Source organism: Nerophis lumbriciformis, linkage group LG34 (assembly GCF_033978685.3).
Source record: "Nerophis lumbriciformis linkage group LG34, RoL_Nlum_v2.1, whole genome shotgun sequence".
Classification (NCBI taxonomy): Eukaryota; Metazoa; Chordata; class Actinopteri; order Syngnathiformes; family Syngnathidae; genus Nerophis; species Nerophis lumbriciformis.
The window spans coordinates 12,378,914-12,399,876 of record NC_084581.2 but is presented as its reverse complement, the minus strand read 5'-3'; the positions used below and the strand labels follow the sequence as shown (position 1 = coordinate 12,399,876).

General features: G+C 37.0%; 1 protein-coding gene across 1 annotated transcript; it reads right to left on the bottom strand.

Moving 5' to 3' along the window:
- Positions 1-384: 384 nt before the first annotated feature.
- Positions 385-19,210, bottom strand: LOC133576503 (cholesterol 24-hydroxylase-like). The gene is made up of 15 exons (XM_061929784.1): positions 18,984-19,210; positions 18,828-18,905; positions 18,675-18,756; positions 10,869-10,942; positions 10,701-10,787; positions 10,332-10,470; positions 10,148-10,258; positions 3,344-3,506; positions 3,208-3,273; positions 3,063-3,135; positions 2,899-2,983; positions 2,511-2,621; positions 2,358-2,446; positions 834-900; positions 385-761 (listed from the first exon to the last, which is right to left on the bottom strand). The coding sequence occupies exons 1-15, from the start codon at positions 19,130-19,132 to the stop codon at positions 612-614; spliced, it is 1,524 nt and encodes a 507-aa protein (XP_061785768.1). The 5' UTR covers positions 19,133-19,210; the 3' UTR covers positions 385-611.
- Positions 19,211-20,963: the final 1,753 nt, after the last annotated feature.

The window sequence follows — 20,963 nt, the reverse complement described above, 5'->3', positions numbered from 1 at the left end:
TGTGTTGAAAAAAAAAAGTACAAAAAAATCATATATGCCATATTGTTCAAATCAATTTGTGTAAATACAATACTTTTGTTATTGTTTTGCAGAGGAGCTATTGTTTTACCACTTCATCCTGATTTACTGTGTTATTGTTGCGTTATTTAAACGTGTCAAAAATGTGTTGGTTTTTTTTTCATGTGAATCCATGGCTTTTAAAGTTGTAGCGCTCTCTTGTGTGCGATAGCAGAAGCAGGTGAGGACAATAATATTAGGAGAATTACAACTCCAAAATTTGCCTAAAATATATTTATTTCTTGAGATCTATTATTTAAATGATTTTACAGGCAAGTAAATCAAATGTATTACAACAGTTGTAAAAGTGGAAATCGTTGGCATAACTATTTTATACTGTTGTTTATTAAACAATTATATGTGCAAATAGTCTTTCGATTGATACAGCTGTTTATAAAATTACATAGAAGAAAGAAAAAAATATATTATGATTAATACACTGCAAAGTTAATTAAAATGTTTACCACAATCATCCCCAATAGTGCAAACCACTTAATAAATGTTTTTTCCTTTCGATATTAATGCATATCTGGTCCATCTGAATCCTGTTGTATTCATGCACCCTGCTTCCTGTGTCTGATGGAGCACACCACCCCGCTCTTGGGCCTTAAGGTCCCCACGTCCAAGATGTCAAAGCTCTGGCCTGGCGTCAGGGTGAAGTCAAACCTCTGCAGAAGTTTGGCCATCACCACCTTGGCCTCCATCTGTCCACACAAACACATCATGTTACATCACCGCATCACTGCTTTAGTTTTTAATTGATTATTTTTTATCACCTGAGCAAAGTTCTTTCCTAGGCAGGAACGCGGGCCCAGTGAAAAAGGGTAGTAACAGTAATAAGGCCTGACAAAACATGAACAAAAACAAATCACACTTTGAAAGGAGCTGCCGAAAAGGAAATAATTAATATAATACTACAATTTTATAATATATATATACACACACATATATATACATATATATATATATATATTTATATATATACACATATACATATATATACACACATCTATATATATATATACACACACATCTATATATTTTATATATATATATATATATATATATATATATATATATATATATAATATATATACACACACACATCTATATATATATATATATACATACACACATTTATATAAATATTCAAATCTCAAAAGTATATTTACAAATACGTATTTATACAAATGATTTATTTATTTGTATATCACATTTGTATTTGTATATTTATTAATATATGCATATGTATTAATATCATATTGATATATATAAGTTGATGTGAGACGATTCTACTTCCATAGTTTAACCTTAGTCTGTGTATAGTTCCAATCTGTACGTCAGCCGGGCTTCGTTCCTCGCTTTCATCCGCCCGCAACCATCGCCGCCTTCCTTGGTGCCGATAGCAAATCATGGCTGAGCTCACTATATTATCTGGGATGTTGTGTTGTGGTGAAAGTCACTCAAAACAGATGGCTTGTGGCGGTTACCTATGTACATAATGCATAGTGAAAGCAAGAAAGCTAAACAATTTCTGCCGGGCAGAGGCGAATGCTTACTCAGTGTGAGGGGGCGTGGTGAGGAAATGTTCATTTTCATCTAACAACTCCGCCTCTCAAAACGAGCTGTTTTGAAAGGGAGAAAATATGTGGCTTGAATATAGGTCTGTAAAACTAAATGTATGCACATTTGTCACCAAAAAAAACACCACTGAATGTTGTGTTGACCACAAGAAGGTGTTTTGAATGTATAAAAAAAAATCGTCATTTGAACCCTTTTAAGTGTATTTTTGGGAAATTATTTTAATATTATAAAACATTATTTTTAATATTTTTGCCAAAAATCAAGAAAATAAAGTTGTAATTTTATGAGGAACAAAGTTGGACTATTACAAGACTAAAGGGAAAAGTAGTAATATTACAACACTAAATTATCATTATAAAGTCATATTACAATAACAACGTCGTATATTTTGAGGGGAACATTTTTTATATTTATTACGGTATTTGAAAAAAAATTGTTCAAAAAAAGTTTATAGCATCATACGGTAAATAATTTTTACTACATCAATAATATTTTACGATTATGATTTCTATTTTTTAACATTTGAAAATAAAATGTTACTTTTTTTTTTATTTTAAAAGATGTTTTATATTTATCAGATAGTATCATGAAATTTTTGTCAGTAATATAACACGCTATGTTTGTAAAACTTCCATTTTTTTTCATAAAAAGACATCTTTATTTTTGCAATCCTATGAGCTTATTCCTGCAATGTTTATTGATCCAAAGAGGCTTACTTTGGAGAATCGGGGTGAAAGCGATCAGGGTTGAATTCCATCGGATCCTTGAAGAACTTGTCCAACCTGCAGGACACGTAGCTGCTGAACTGAAGGACACCAGTGGGTAAGTTCTTCCAAAACACTTGTTTTGTGTGTCCGTGTTAATCTTACCATGGCAATGGTGCCCGCTGGTATGTGGACGCCATCAATGACCATGTCAGTGGGGAGACAGCGAGATGTTCCTGGAGCTGTTGGGTACATCCTTAAAGTCTCTTTTAAAACCTTTAGGTTTAGGGGACACAAAGAATGTGTTAGGATATTAACTACAAGGTTGCATTACAATTTTAAAAGCTATTTGTGCGGTACCACGAGTTGGCACCCTACTGTGAATTGCTTACTAGTGCCTCCAGTGGCCTAAATATGTATTACAAGCTAAATCTGACCAATGCTACAAGCTTTTTGAGGCTAAAATAAAAATATTTGCTTTCAAATATCAGAGAAATGTGTCATGTAAGAGATTCATGACTAATTTGAACATTCAAAATGAAATAAGGCGTACCTGTGAGAGGTAAACTAGCTTGCCGAGATCGTCGTAGCTCATGTCACGTTTCCGCCCAATGACGTCGTCCACCTCCTTCCTGGCTCTGAGGACAAAAAATACAAAGTCCAAAACACATTTATGGTATTTTCTGTTGTAGTTTTTTGTGCTCTTCGCATTATCACTTGTCCAGAATGTCAGGATGTCTAGCGAGCTCCATGATGCAGAAAGCTAGCTGGTTAGCCGTGGTTTCCTGTCCTGGAACGTGACAAGTTAATTTATTATGGGATGCATTAATAAATTTATGTATATGTATAATAAAAGTGTCACCGGCGATGAAGAAAGTGACAAAATTGTCCAACATGACCTCCTCGTCATCTTTGGTCATGCCTTCTTCTGCAATGAAGACATAAGAGTGGACTTTTTACACACTGTGTGTTTTTTGTCATGCATTTTATGAACCGACCTTTGCCGACTGCCTTGATGATTTGTGTGAGGATGTCTTTGGGTACGTTGCCGCCGCTTTTGATGGCCACCTTCCTGTTGTGGATCCACTGGGCTCCGGTGGAGCGCAGCAGCTTGCACGCTTCCCTCACTTCCTTGACAAAGGGCCAGTTCTTGGGATTGAACTAGAATGTTCCCAAGTGAAACTTTTAACACATTTCATGTGTGATCAAGAAGACTTGTCGAGTATTGCTTTTAAAATGATTTTGTTTCACAGGCAGTCTTAATGTTCTATTGTTTTGTGTTACAACTTTTCGTGGTTACATTTTCGTTCACTTTTTCCCATTCATGACGTCTCCCAAGCGTGAAGCTGACTCTTCTAATGGCAATGTGTCAAAGAAAGAGAAAGTAAAAATAATAGGGATGTTCCGATCAGAGTTTTATGCTGCCGATTCCTATCAGCCATAGGTGAGATCGGCCGATACCGATCACATGTATGTATTACCTGTAAATTGTTCAATGTATTTATGGTGAGACCTTTGACAGTTTAACAATATTTAAACAAGTTTGTTATTCTCTCTTATTACATACAATTATTTGAGCAAAATAAAGTCAGTAGTACACAAAAACTAAAGGTAAAAACTATTATCTACTACTCAACATCCTTCTGTGTCCAGGGAATTATTCCTGAGTTTGTGAACGTTAACAAAAACAAAAGTGATTTTGAGAAAATTAAAATATCGAACTAACCATTCGGTATCGATCATATACTGATCCTACCCTTGGTATGGACACCACCAATTTACGGATCGATCCGCTCTGCTCCTACAAATGGTGCACTGACTGTGACAATGCTGACACACCAACAGTTGTTGTTCTATTATCCTCTCTCTAGACTCTTATTCGTCTGCTTGTTAATTTCCCGTTAATAAATGCCACATTTTTGTTGTAATGCAGTTCCATCTGCACTTCTTAAACTTTACTAAGCACATATCTCTTGTGTTGTTTAAAGCTAGGGTGACCATTTCCATGACACCAAAAAGGAGGACATTATGCGCCATATCAATAAATTACTATGGTGTACATAGGACTCTGGTATACTCTTATTTATAGTACAATTTTGAGTGGTTTAAAGATAATGTTTGTGTGGCTGAATAGGAAAAAATATTAAAGTCAAGTGTTTGTTAACAGTATTTGTATTTATTCAATACATTGTGGTGTTCAAAAAGTGACCACTGAGATGAATCTTTTCAAGTGCAGAGTACCACAAAGCATAACATGTGTGGACTTAAATGTAGTTAACATATATAATTTAAAAAAAAATGCCACAAAAAATTTTCCACATCAACATCAAGGCTGCTTGCTGCATATCTGGTTGCGTTATGCAGAATATGGGCCAAACAGTTTGCAGGGAGCACATCTTTTTGGCTCAGTTTCAACTTCTGATACACACTGTTATGTTTGCCACAATTGACACTGGCATTGTCTGCTGCATATGCAGACATGTTTTTCACCTCTAAGCCAGACATCTAAAGTTTTGCCAGCAGCTGGTTTGTTATGGCTTCTCTGACGTTTCGTTGCTGTCACTATAAAAATCCAACAGGACATGTTGGATGCCTTCATCAAAGTGAAAATACCTTACCACAATGGGAAAACACTTGTTTGTTCCTTTATTTGAGGCGTCGGTTGCCACGGAAAAGGGTAGGTTGTTTTCTTTTATGTAGTCGGTATGTTCCTGTACCGAATAGTGAGCGATGACGTTCTCGCACAATGCCTTGGCTTTTATTCGGCCACAGGCCATCCCTTTAGCTGTGGGATAGTCACTGAAAATCTCCCGGTCCACTTTCATGCCGCAGTCTAAACTTCTGTAGGACTGGTGATGCTTTACAGCAGTGGTTCTCAACCTTTTTTCAGTGATGTACCCCCTGTGAACATTTTTTTAATTCAAGTACCCTCTAATCAGAGCAAAGCATTTTTGGTTGAAAAAAAGAGATAAAGAAGTAAAATATAGCACTATGTCATCAGTTTCTGATTTATTAAATTGTATAACAGTGCAAAATATTGCTCATTTGTAGTGGTCTTTCTTGAACTATTTGGAAAAAAAGATATAAAATAACTAAAAACTTGTTGAAAAATAAACAAGTGATTCAATTATAAATAAAGATTTCTACACATAGAAGTAATCATCAACTTAAAGTGCCCTCTTTGGGGATTGTAATAGAGATCCACCTGGATTTAGGAACTTAATTCTAAACATTTCTTCACAAAAAAAGAAATCCTTAACATCAATATTTATGGAACATGTCTACAAAAAATGTAGCTGTCAACACTGAATATTGCATTGTTGCATTTCTTTTCACAGTTCTTTTTGACATACATTTTAGTAAGGGTCAAACCATCATGGCATGGGGGAAACTCTGGGTTTATGGTAATGAATGAAATAGCCGACTTGATTTGATGTTCAGTTAATGAACTTACATTACATTACATACCCCCAGGGTACCATTTGAGAACCACTGCTTTACAGCATGGTACACCTTACAGCTCGCAGCGGTTATCTTGTCATCCAGGGGCGACGAAACTTCACGAAAAAATTTCCTCATTGAAGAGGTGCCGCACGTTTATTACTTTTATGTTTATCCGTACCCGTATGCCGTTCAATTGCAGCTTTCCCCTGACTACTTACATCGACATCACATCGACAAAGTGTGCAGAAGCCATGGAATGAGTCTCGACTGCTTTTCGTTATAAATTCGTGCTCTTTTGTCCATTCAGAATTACACGAGGTCTTGCGTTTTGGCATGATGCTAACTTTCTGTCAATGTCATGCCGCAGCAGCACATGGACCCTTGTTTACTTTTTTAACCAATGATAAGCAGATTTGTATCCGACACCGCTCTTAGCCAATCATTTGATATGTTACTGCGTTGGGGGCATTTTTTACGGTCTTTGATTGGCTATCGCGCTGCAGCCCAGCAAAGATGAAAAAACTCCGCTCTTCAAGCCTAGTGCCTCAAAAAGGAGGACAAATACATGTCCGGCTTGATGCTGCGCCGGACGCCGGACAGGGCACAAAAAATCCGGACTGTCCGGCCTAAATCCGGACACCCTATTTAAAGCTAACTTCGTGGTTAGCTTAGCTATTAGCATGCCTGCTCCTGGCTTGCTCTGTCTGTGTAACATGTTTAGCTTGGTCCTCCAGTGATAATGGTAAATAAAATACTAATACTCAGAAATGCAGTTTATTTTCTGTAATTTAGGTCATTATTATTAACTGAAGGGAGCGCCTCCACTTTGTGTATGTAGAAACACATAGAGTAATTAGCTGCTAAAAATAAACAGTGTCTGCCAGAGGGGGTCAGCGTTTGTGATCGCCATTAATCACCAATGAAGATCACATACTTTTTCACGAAAATCAATCGATACATCCGTGGAAATTAGACATGGTAAATAGCCCAGAAAGTGGATAAATCCACATTGGTTGCTTGCCAGGAAGGCATGACCATCACAAAAGATGGTATCATTAAACATGTGAAAGATTGGCCAATGAAAACTAAACAGCTAAGTGGTCTCATTACTGAGAACTCTCCCCTTCAATAAACCTGTCATTCAAGTGTGCAAAAAGTAAGGAGTTGCTTCATTTAGTTGTTGTATTATTTGTATTGCTGTATTGTATATGTCCTCCATGTGTTTTGTGTACAGAGTGAGTGTTAGCTGAGAGTCCCTAAGCTATATTTTAGGTAGAAGTTCCACCTTTTATTCAAACTGGACTTCATAACTGTCGTAGGAACAGGAATTGTCTTTCTCCGGCGATATGATTTTTCTTTTTAAAGAAGCGTGAGGCAAATAATAGTCAATAATTACTCGCTTGCATAACTTAAATTAACTTTAAAAAAAGACCCTAATATCTTGACTCAAATGCAATTTCATTGTCGGAAAAGAGTATGTACAGTCAACATAAATTGTGTGATTAATCTGCGTACATACATGATTAATGCGATCATTTTTTGCGAATAATCACATGAGTAAACTTTTTTTTTTTTACATCGCTATATGTATAAAAAATATTAATGTTTAATTCTAAATCCAAAATAGCCAACTAATTATTTTGCAATCACAACTACAGCATCATAACTAATAATTAAATCATAAAAAGAAATATCAAAATGTAATTTATGTTATTTAAAAATGCTTAACGCCAAAAGGAGCAATTAAGCACTGCTATTTAATTTATTTCCAATGATGTGGCGACCTTTTCACCCGAGTGCAGCTTGGATAAACTCCAAGTTCCAAACCAAATTACGGTTTTCCTGGAATTTTTGGAATTCCTGGAATTCTGTAACACTAAATATAAATTGTCACTACTAAATCTTCAGAAAATTCCCACTTTCCTGCAATTCCCAAATTACCAGGAAATTCCCAGTAAAATGAATGGGACATTTTTCTAAGTTCCACAATTCCCGCATTTCTTGACCAATTCAACATATTTCCAGTTGTTTCATTACAGCACATCCAAAAAGGAGTAGGAAGAAGCAGAGCTTATTTATTAAGCCTACCCCTTTTCATATCATAGCAGTTTTATCTAATTTCCTCGTTCTGTTTGTAACAGAAAAGTGAATAAATAAATAATTAACAAATAATATACCACAAGTAAGTAAACAAACATTAAATACATTAATAATCATTATCTTAAAAAACTTTTTTTTTTTTTTAGTTCAAAATGTTCATCATAATTATTGTTCTGTGTACTTTGTGAACACTTGTAGTTTGAACAGTCTCTTAATCTGAATCATATTGGTGCTTTGTTTGATTTCTTTGGTTAATTCATTCCATAATTTGATTCCGCATACTGATATGCTAATGTTTTAAAGGAGATTTTCCTCTAAGGCTATATTTCTCCTCAAGGTTATGGTTTGCTTTGTACATAATTTTAGCTGTTGGCAAATGCACCAAATCGTTGAATTTCAATATTTTTGTTTCAAAAAATGGATGGGTTTGTATGTTCTCTATATACAACATTTTGTATTTTTCTTATTGATAATTTTTGTATCACCGTTAGTGAATGAAGCGCACATTTGTAGTTGTTTCCCCATATTTCTGCACAATACGACCCCGAAGGGAATAAGCAGTAGAAAATGGATGGATGGATGGAACTCAGATATGGTAACACTAGCGAGCAGTAGAGAATATGAAGGGATTTTTGGTCCAGAACATATTTTGCCTTATTCATTATTGACGTGTTTCTTGCTACTTTATGTTGTATATTTTTTACATGAGGTTTCCAGTTCATTTAATCATCTATTATTACACCCAAAAATGTGTTTTCTTTTACCTTTTCAATGTTTAGTCATTTGTATTACTTAGTCATTTGTATTACTTGTTATTTAGTCTATTTGTATTTGTGTTTGACTTTCCCTTCTACTGTTACCAAATACCATTACTTTAATTTGACTGAGATTCAAAGATAGTCTGTTTTTGTCAAACCATCTTTTTAATTTGTTCATTTGTTCTGATATTTGTATTAGCTTATGTGTGTTCTCTCCTGAACAAAACGCAGTTGTATCATCTGCAAATAAGACTAACTTTAAGTCCTTTGTAACTTTACAAATGTCGTTTGTATAAAGATTGAACAATTTTGGTCCCAGTATTGATCCCTGAGGTACGCCACAAGATATTTTCAGCTCTGTACACGTGTGTTCGCCTATCTTCACCTATTCAGTGATCTTGTTACATAAAAATAAAACATATTTTAGTATTTTGTCAGTCGAAATGTATGTCACATTTCCTATGCGTCATATTTTGCTGTCAAACAATTGTAATGTTTTTATCGTTGTGAACTCGCAATGGACAGATCAAAAATAAATATTTCTGATGAAAATAGAACATTAAATGCTTCATTGACAGATTCATTTGCTTTCATTGTTGACAAGGTTGGTTGCCTGTGTGCTTAATATGTGGGGATAAAATAGCAAACAACAAAAAAATCAAATGTTAAAAGACATTTTCAGAACCAACACGCAGCATTCGGGGAAAAATACTTAGCTGGAGATGACCGAAAAAGAGCAGTTTCGGAACTGCCGCGGAAAATTGATTGGAGCAAAAATACTGAGTGAGTCATTTTCTAGTGTTTGATTTCATGAATGCTATAGCGTAAGTATAATGAAACTAAAGTGGTGTTATTGTCATTTTAGGGATTGAATAGAGTTTGCGGCTCAAGGTGGGTTTTATTTGGTGGAAAATGAGCTCAAATGGCTCTTTGTATGCTAAAGGTCAGAGCATAAATGTATAGATTACGTTACTTTGTAACCTCTTGGGGTATGCTAACTCTTCAAACCATACCAACAGTTAGCATTTCAAGATTCATAATACATTTCAGTACACCTTCTGCTCTTCACCTTTGAAACCTTTAAAGTATTTCAACTATCAAACCATTTCTCCATTACACTAAAATTTCAGTTCAGCTTCAGCTCTTCAACATTCAAACCATTTCAATATTAAACCATTTTAACATTGAAACCCTTTCAACACTTAGACCATTTCAACATTGAAACCATTTCTACATTCATCATACATTCAAATAACATTTCAGTTCAGCGTTAGCTTCAACAGTCAAACCGTTTCAACATTCAAACTATATTTTTACATTTGTTCTACATCAGCATTTCAGTTCAGCTTCATCAATGGAGCATTCACACGCAGTATCTACAGAAATTGCTTCATTTGGTTCAAATTGTAATTGTCTTTTTTATGACATTTTTATTTTGTTTGTAAAATGTAATTTCAAATTGTGCAGTGCTAGGGAACCCTAATGCCAACCTAAGCGTACCTGAAAGAAGACGAGGCGTATATTGTAGATCATCCCTTTAAGACACGTCTCAATGGCCTTGGGAAAGAGCGAAGTGTTCTCCAGCAGCTCTAAATCCATGCCAAAGGCAACCTGACCATTATCAGACAGACAAATCTTTTGCTTCATCAGATTTAAAACAAAACCTTCCAGGCGAACTAGCTACCTTGGTGATGACGTCTAAGGTGACGTAGTTGACCTGTTCCAGCATGTTGGTCTCCACTTTTCTATCGGCGAAGTCCGACAGTTTGGTCATCAGCATCTCTACTCGCTCGTTGAACGTCCCCATCAGACTGCGGAGATACCTACACACACATCCAAGCTCATCATTTCAATGGAGGGCCACAAATATATATACTATTTATTTTATAGTTAATATTTACTTAGTATTGTTGTTACTTTTTTTTCATTGTGCAAAAGTAACGTTTTTTTTGTTGTTGTTTCCACGTACACAATCAATGTGCTCCACCCTATTTCTTACAGCAATAGCTCAGGTTATAATTTGATGATCAGATAAGTGCTGTAAAGAACTCACAGGCAGCTGAAGGCGTGGTCCATGACACGTCGCTGTTTATACCATTGGTTGTGGTCAATAACCGTTACCAGCCCATTGCCAAAGAACCTGAAAGTAAAACACGGTGAAAAAAAGTGCCATTTTGTTGTCCTCTTGCTGTTATTTTCTCAATGTGCACTAGCAGCTGACCTTTGACCAAACAGGTTGAAGAGTCGGTTGTGAAGGAAGAGGTCTTTGGGGTACTTTGAGGACATCAGGACTTCCTGAAAGAAGCAAACTCACACTCAGGAAATTATTTTATAAACTATAGCATTGTATGTTAACTTAGCAGCTGTTTCTCTATATGTATTTGCATTGATAACATTTATTATCTTATTTACACTATAACAGTCTTATTAATAGCTGTGGACTCAAGCGCAAAGCTATTGTAATATGTTCTGCATTTTGATATTATGAATACAATATATTCTATATATATATACAGTATATATATATATATATATATATATATGTGTGTGTGTGTGTACACAGTATTGTACACATACAGTCGTGGTCAAAAGTTTACATTCACTTTTGAACGACATAATATCATGGCTGTCTTGAGTTTCCAATAATTTCTACCACTCTTATTTTTTTGTGATAGAGTGATTGGAGCCCATACTTGTTTGTCACAAAAAACATTCATGAAGTTTGGTTCTTTTATGAATTTATTATGGGTCTACTGAAAATGTGACCAAATCTGCTGGGTCAAAAGTATACATACAGCAATGTTAATATTTGGTTACATTTCCCTTGGCAAGTTTCACTGCAATAAAGCGCTTTTAGTTGCCAGCCACAAGCTTCTGGTTGAATTTTTGACCACTCCTCTTGACAAAATTGGTGCAGTTCAGCTAAATTGGTTGCTTTTCTGACATGGACTTGTTTCTTCAGCATTGTCCACACATTCTCAATGGGGTTTAAGTCAGGACTTTGGGAAGGTCATTCTAAAACCTTAATTGTAGCCTGATTTAGCCATTCCTTTACCACGTTTGACGTGTGTTTGGGGTCATTATCCTGTTGGAACACCAAACTGCGCCCAAGACCCAACCTCCGGGCTGATGATTTTAGGTTGTCCTGAAGAATTTGGAGGTAATCCTCCTTTTTCATTGTCCCATTTACTCTCTGTAAAGCACCAGTTCCATTGGCAGCTCAACAGGCCCAGAGCATAATACTACCACCACCATGCTTGACGGTAGGCTTGGTGTTCCTGGGAATTAAAGGCCTCACCTTTTCTCCTCCAAACATATTGCTGGGTATTTTGCCCAAACAGCTCAATTTTTGTTTCATTTGACCACAGAACTTTCCTCCAGAAGGTATTATCTTTGTCCATGTGATCAGCAGCAAACTTTAGACAAGCCTTAAGATGTGGCTTCTGGAGCAAGGGCTTCCTTCTTGTATGGTAGCCTCTCAGTCCATGGCGATGCAAAACACGCTGGACTGTGGACACTGACACCTGTGTTCCAGCAGCTTCCAATTCATTGCAGACCTGCTTTTTGTGGTTCTTAGTTGACTCTTGATCATCCTGGCCAATTTTCTCTCAGCAGCAGGTGATAGCTTGCGTTTTCTTCCTGATCGTGGCAGTGACAAAACTGTGCCATGCTCTTTATACTTATGAACAATTGTCTGCACAGTTGCTCGTGGGGCCTTAATCTGCTTTGAAATGGCTTCAAGTTACTTTCCTGACTTGTTCAAGTCAATGATTAATTTTTTCAGATCTGTGCTGAGTTTCTTTGACTTTACCATTGTCACGTTTGTAACCGAGTCTAATGACTGCATCACATGAACCCTATTTAAATGCGCTCAGAGAAGTCAACAGGTGTCGTCAATCATAATAACTCACATGAAGTTAAGAGGCCATGCCATGAAGCTAATTTGATTTGATTGTAACTTTTCTACATCACCAAAATTGATAATGTATGTTGCTGTATGTATACTTTTGACCCAGCAGATTTGGTCACATTTTCAGTAGACCCATAATAAATTCATAAAAGAACCAAACTTCATGAATGTTTTTTGTGGCAAACAAGTATGTGCTCCAATCACTCTATCACAAAAAAATAAGAGTTGTACAAATTATTGGAAACTCAAGACAGCCATGATATTATGTCGTTCAAAAGTGAATGTAAACTTTTGACCACGACTGTACCAGTGACGTGCTGTGGATGGCTGGTGAGGCACTGACTTCATCACAGTCAGATTTACAAACATATGAACCCTAAAGAGTATCTTATTCACCATTTGATTGGCAGCAGTTAACGGGTTATGTTTAATAGCTCATACCAGCATTCTTCCCTGCTTGGCACTCAGCATCAAGGGTTGGAATTGGGGGTTAAATCACCAAAAATGATTCCCAGGCGCGGCGCCGCTGTTGCCCACTGCTCCCCTCACCTCCCAGGGGGTGATCAAGGGGATGGGTCAAATGCAGAGGACAAATTTCATTACACCTAGTGTGTGTGTGACAATCATTGGTACTTTAACTTAACTTTAACTTTACACATACAAACTGTAGCACACAAAAAAGCACATTTAATTAAAAAAACGTTATTATGGTCTTACCTTTACTTAGAAATTAAGTCCATGCGCCGCAACTAAAGCCCTCACTTAAACTTTCCACGTGCAAGATTGAATCTATTTAAAAAAGTGTAACCGAGGGTTTATAAATGTCGCCTATACTGTATGAAACTACAAAATAACAAACACGGAGGCTCCAGTTTACACGAGGACCACTTTATTTAGCTTCTTTCAAAAACCTCCGCAACGTGACATCACTTCCGCTCTTAGCGCCTTCAAAATAAGAGCTCAAGGCATATACTGTATAACAGCGCATAACAGGAACTTAACATCACAAAGAGGAAAGCCCATGAAAATATGTTACAAAAGTTATTTAATAAGAAGCCAAAAAGTGCAAAAACAATAATGTTTGTGTTGGAGGAGTTGTGAATTAGGTACACCTGCAGTCATTCACAACTCCTCCAACACCAACATTATTGTTTTTGCACTTTTTGGCTTCTTATGAAATAATTGTTTGAAATAGATTCAATCTTGCACGTGGAAAGTTTAAGTGTGGGCTTTAGTTGATATAACAATTCTACGGCGGGGGTGCAGGAGGCGAGCCTCAGCCAGTGCGTCTTTTGCAGCCGTTTTATGATCACTCAGCACAAGAAATACGTTACACACATACAGTTGTTGACAAAATACACTGTACATTATATACCTCAGCTAACTAAACTATGGAAATGTATAATATAGTTCATATAGCAATACAGTCTCACTGCACAGCAGGCCAGCAGTTTGCCGAGTCATTGCGCAATCCATGTTGCGGCACTGAGTGACGTGCCTCAACTGGCTGCTGTTCACCGCACCGTCTCTTCTCAGTATTTGAACGGCAAATGTGAAAATTCAGCGATTTTGAATAAAAATAATCTAAAACTGGTGAAGTTAAATGGAAAATAACTTTATAGTATAATCACTGGATACATATAACTATTAAATTTTTTTTTTCTTTTTACATTTTTTTTCTTTCCATGATGGCAGGTGAGGCCCCGCCTCACCTGCTTCTAGTGACTGCACGTCACTGGACTGTACATACATATATGTAAGTGTGTACACAGAAGTTATGTTGTTCGGTCCAAGTCGCTCTCCCTCCCCCAACGTTGACCTCGGCACTCTGACCCCGTATCTCAGCGACTGTGTCACAAACCTGGGGGTAAAGTTTGACTCAGATTTTAAATTCGAAAAACAAATCAGCAGCATCGTTCAAAAAAGCTTTTATCAATTACGCCAAATAGCGAAAGTGAAACCGCTTCTATCAAGACATGATCTTGAGAAATTAATCCACGCCTTTATCTCGACTCGTCTTGATTATTGTAATGCCCTGTATGTAGGCATTAGCCAGGCCTCCCTCGCCCGCCTGCAGCTCGTGCAGAACTCTGCTGCTCGTCTGCTAACACAGACCCGCAGACGTGAGCACATCACCCCTATTTTAGCGTCCCTTCACTGGCTCCCTGTGCGTTACCGTATCAATTTTAAACTCCCTTTATTTGTTTTTAAATGTCTAAACAACCTCGCGCCAACCTATCTCTCCGACCTCCTTCAGCCTTACTGCCCCACCCGATCCTTAAGATCAGCCGATCAGCTGCTGTTGACGGTCCCTGACACAAGGCTGAAGCTTAGAGGTGACAGAGCTTTCGCCGTTGCTGCTCCCAAGCTCTGGAACGACCTACCTCTGAGTGTTAGACAAGCCTCCTCTCTTCCTGTTTTTAAATCTCTCTTAAAAACATACTTTTATTCCATGGCTTTTAACACTGAGTGATATCCATCCTGCAATGGCGCCCCATAATACACCTGCTGTGATCCTGTTTTTATGTTTTTATGTTTTTATTAATTCTATTTTAATTATTTATTTTTTATCGTGTTCTGTTTTTGTTGTGTTGTGTTTGCTCGGTACTCGTTTTATCTTTTAACCTGTTCATTGAACAGCACTTTGGCTACCCCTGTGGTAAATTTTAAATGTGCTTTATAAATAAAGTTGATTTGATTTGATATATACATACATACATACATAAATACGTAAGTGTGTACTAGGGCTGCAACTAACGATTAATTTGATAATCGATTAATCTGTCGATTATTACTTCGATTAATAATCAAATAAAAGATACAAACTACATTTCTAGCCTTTCCAGTATTTTATTGAAGAAAAAAACAGCATACTAGCACCATACTTATTTTGATTATTGTTTCTCAGCTGTTTGTACATGTTGCAGTTTATAAATAGAGGTTTAAAAAAAATAAAAATTTAAAAAATTTAAAAATTAAAAAAAAATGCCTCTGCGCATACGCATAGCATTGATCCAACGAATCGATGACTAAATTAATCGCCAACTATTTTTATAATGAATTTTAATCGATTTAATCGATCAGTTGTTGTAGCCCTAGTGTGTACACATACATACATACATACATATGTATGTACACATACATACATACGTACGTACGTACGTACGTACGTACGTACGTGTTTACATATACATGCATACATACGTACGTGTACACATACATATAGAGCTGGGCGATATGGCCTTTTATTAATATCTCGATATTTTTAGGCAATGTCACAATACACGATATATATCGCGATATTTTGCCTTAGCCTTGAATGAACACTTGATGCATATAATCACAGCAGTATGATGATTCTATGTGTCTACATTAAAACATTATTGTTCATACTGCATTAATATATGCTCATTTTAAACTTTCATGCAGAGAGCGAAATCACAACTAAGTCAATTTACCAAAACTGTTATCAAGCAGTGGCACAAACATTCATGTCATTTCAAAACAGAAAGTGCAAGATTGTCAGACATTTTAAAACAAGCTATGAGTGCACTTTTGTGCATGATGTCACTAAGATGACATATCAAAACAACACTAAATTAAAGTGCACTTTTTGTACAGAACGTCACTACAATAGTTTAAAACTAATAAAGTGCATTTTTGTGCATGATGTCACACAAGATATTTCAATAACTGTCACATAAAAATGAGCTGCATATCAAATAGTATATGTCCTACGGTGTTGATGTAGAAATAGTTGCCTTGGCATTTTATGGGTGTGGCACCGAATGGAAATGTTGACATGCAGTTTGAAGCACTCTTCATTCTCTAGCGGGTGACTTTTCAAATGATGCTACAAATTAGCAGTGCTGCTACTTTTTGTAGCAACGCTTTTGCCGCATAAATGTTCAACATATTCCCACTTGAATTCAAACCACCGCCAGACGATGGACCCTGTGCTGTTTTTCTTGGGAATTAATTCTACCTCCATTTGTTACCAGATTTGCACCTTCTCTCTCTCGTATTACCACTCGCACCACACCGTTAGCATCACAGCTAATGTTACCATGTCGCTACCTCTCTGCTCCGTGGGAGCGTGTGACGGCTCACGTGGTGCGCTTGTTTTAAGTCTCTGTGAGAAGGAGAGACAAGAAAAAGTGAGAAACGCATGCAGTTTAATGCCCGCTGCTAAAAGCAACTGCGTGAGAACTTATACTCGAATATCACAATATAGTCATTTTCTATATCGCACAGAGACAAAGTGAAGTGAATTATATTTTATATAGCGCATTTCTCTAGTGACTCAAAGCGCTTTACATAGTGAAACCCAATATCTAAGTTACATTTAAACCAGTGTGGGTGGCACTGGGAGCAGGTGGGTAAAGTGTCTTGCCCAAGGACACAACGGCAGTGACTAGGATGGTGGAAGCGGGGATCGAACCTGAAACCCTTGAGTTGCTGACACGGCCGCTCTACCAACCGAGCTATACCGCTCCACCCAGCCCTACATACATACATACATACATACGTACGTGTGTACACATACATACATACATACATACGTACGTGTGTACACATACATACGTACATTGTGTCCTGGGCATGACGTTAAAGTGCATCCGGCAGTGGAGGCTCCTCTATGGGGTCTTGGGGCACTAGGAGGTTAACCCCTTTACTACTGTTAACCCAGGTGGCCCTTGGCAAAGGCCTAGCACCTGACTGCCCCCTAGCCAGGGATACGGTGAAGACCTCAACGGCGGAGCAGGCGGAAGACGGTAGATTTAAGAACTACCACAACGGCTGCGATGGCGGAAGAAGGCTGCAGCAGAAAAGGGTCCCCAGTCGTCTTGGACTCCATGCCACTGGACCCTGACCCGATTCTGTCAAGGATCGTGTGGTGACTGTCTGTGCACCAGTCTTCCCATGTAAAACAAAGTCACGCACAGGCATCCTCCATAAAGGAATACATTCCTACCAGGAGGATCGTCATACTCGTTCGAGTGACCGCCGATGACATACGTACTGTACATACATACATACACACAAATACATACATATATACATACATACATACATATATATACTGTGCGTATGTGTGTATATATATATATTTGCAGGCCAAAATTAAATAAACAAAACCAAATAAATAGATTATTATTTACAATGTGACACAATTTATTAATTTCGCCATTTATCATTGTTAAATTCTAAATTATAATCTTATTTTAATTTTTTTGTCCTGTCCAGCTACTCTGGCAAATCATATTGTTGATGTAGATGCCCATATCGGCTGTCCAGATTTACTTTACAAAAGAGAAGTGTTGGATACTTCTCTTGTTGCCTTATTTGTATTTGGCTTTATTAAATGGATTTATTCTATTATAATTATAATCTGAATTTACTATAAAATAGTATTTATTTCACAATGATTATATTAATTCCACAAGTGATTTGTTTTTTAATTTAGGGTTTACAAATACTCATTTTTGTCCTGGCTTTGCCATGAGTAAGTTGGGAATCCTAACGAGGCCTTTTAGATTTACTAAGGTCTGACATGTTGAGTAACTTTACCAGTGGCAGTAGCTAGACGAAGATGGATGTAACACACTCACAGACTTTCTAATTGGTTAAAACGGTGGAGGGCGGGACATCGAAATGAAAACAATAACAAGTTTTCGGGGCTGTAAATCTAATTTTGAAATGAGCATATCCCGGCTTTACTATTGTTATCAGTTATAGAAGTATTCGAAAAGAACATGATTTATTAATGCCTTTTAACATATCAATTCTTACATGTGGCTCCTTTAACTAATGAATTCATACTCAGTACATGAAAAATGTTATTTCATAGTTTTTTTTAACCTAATATCATATTAATTTTAATGGACCTTTTTTTTAAATTATTGATTTCCTAATATATATTTTTTCTATGTTCAAGGACATTTTCCCCCACGTATAAATCAATAAAAAACATGTTTAGGTCAGTCCAAAAGGGAAATACATTAATCAAATTGGACGGGATGAATGATGTGATTGGTTAAAGTGCAAAGTCTATCATAGTGGACTTCCTGCTTTGAATAAAAACGGTAGAAGTTTGTAGAAAGACATAAACATTACCTTAATGGCCTCTGGACTAGTGGTGCACACAAGTACGTAGTGCAAGACATGAATCCTGTACACTGATCCATAACGTTCTGCCCTGTAAATGACAACATGGCACACATTACGTTGGATACAGTTGTAAAAAAGTACAACGCTTAATGTGTTTACCATTCCAGGAATAAGTCGTGCCCGTTTCCATCCCTTGCCATTACCCTCCTAATAGCAGGAGAATTGCCCAAGAAAAAACTACGAAAAGAGTAAAAGGGTGAGTTGGTGTCAAACAAACAAACAAACAAACAAACAAATAAACAAACAAACGTTTACCTTTCCCGTGGTGGTCCAGGTATGTGATCATATTTCATGTGCACATATTTAATGTACACACAGTAGCCAATGAAGGCTAGCAACAGGAAAAACAACAGTATACCCAAAATATGAGCTGCCAGGATGAAAATAAAGTACCAAATTGACATATTTAATCCGGTATGAAGTCTGCCTGAAGTCACTTTACTGGTTGTGTTTGAGAAATCTGATGGGGGCGGAGCCTCAACGCCCTACACGCACACACACAAACTATTGTACTTCGAACTTCACAAATAAACAGCCTTTTGAGGGCTGGGATTAACATTATTTGAATTAGAATGTAAATTTAAAGTGCTCGTTGTGAAAGGGTGAGCAAAAGCACGCAAAATACCATAACTCTACTTCGTCCGAAGTGGAGTTGTCATAAATATTTAACCTGTTAGTTTTGCAAAGGAAATGTCTTCTAGCTTGTTTATTAGAAAATGTTTTATTTTTCAAACTGACATCGTAAGTGAGGCCCAGTAAAAGTATTTTTAATTTTTTTTGGTTTGCTTTGAGTTAGAAAGTACACTATACATTAGCTTGCAATCATGTCCAGAGAGAAAAAATACACGCCAGAGTAACAGCGTCACTCAGTGGTCACTGTGAGTCATTGTAAGAAGGCCTTGTTTCATAAATTGTTCTGGGCAAATTGAGTTATGTGGACCCAAATGAATGTGGTTCAGAGGAAACTGGATATTAGTTAAAGTAAAAAGAGGGGGGTATTTTATACTTGTATACTATATATAAGTTTATACTTCTTCCTACTACCGTTTTGAGATGTTTAATTTTGATTTGATTTTATGTTCTTAATTCTCACCTACGGTCATGAGCTTTGGGTTATGACCGAAAGGACAAGATCACGAGTACAAGCGGCCGAAATGAGTTTCCTAAGCCGGGTGGCGGGGCTCTCCCTTAGAGATAGGGTGAGAAGCTCCGTCATCCAGGAGGAGCTCAAAGTAAAGCCGCTGCTCCTCCACATCGAGAGGAGCCAGATGAGGATGTTCGGGCATCTGGTCAGGATGCCACCCGAAACACCTCGCACGTCCGACTGGTAGGAGGCCACGGGGAAGACCCAGGGCACGTTGGGAAAACTTTGTTTTCCAGCTGGCCTGGGAACGCCTCGGAATCCCCCGGGAGGAGCTGGACGAAGTGGCTGGGGAGAGGGAAGTCTGGGCATCCCTGCTTAGGCTGCTGCCCCCGTGACCCGACCTCGGATAAGCAGAAGAAAATGGATGGATGGATCTTAATTCCATTTTCTTTTCATTTTTCTGAAATAATAATTTTGCCATTGAGCACAAGACTGTTCACTGGAGATATGTATGTATATTATGAACTACAGGTATGATATGGAACTAACTATGACATACTCAAACAACAACAACAATAAACAAAAAGTATTTGATCCCCGCTGATTTTGAAAGTTACCCCATGGGAACTGAGAAAAGACTGAACAGAAAAAAAAATCCAGGGAAAAAAAAAACATAAGTTATGAATTAATTAGTATATTCAGATATAATAACACACAATACATCATATATTCCAAAAGCTGTCACTTAAAGTGAATGTTTATTCTATGTGGGCAAATGTTGATTCATAATTGTTACATCTTTCTTTGTTCACAATTGGAGTTAAGTATTTTTATGTACAAATGTTTCAGACCAGCACTGTTTTGGACAATACATCAAATTGTGGTGCTAAAGCAGTGTTTTTTACATGTTTCTTTTCAACCAAAAATGATTTTTGATGGCTAGAAAATTTAAAAAAGAAAAAAAACAACAATATTTTACAGGAATTAGGGAAGAAACACTGAACTTTGAACTTTCTGACGAAATTATTAGTAAATTATGAATTTAAACGCTGCAGATAATGGAAAATGTAGAATTAACGGGAAAAAATATAAAAAATAGTAATAGTAAGAATTCTCAAAGGGATTAAATGGCCCCTATGTTATGGAAAACA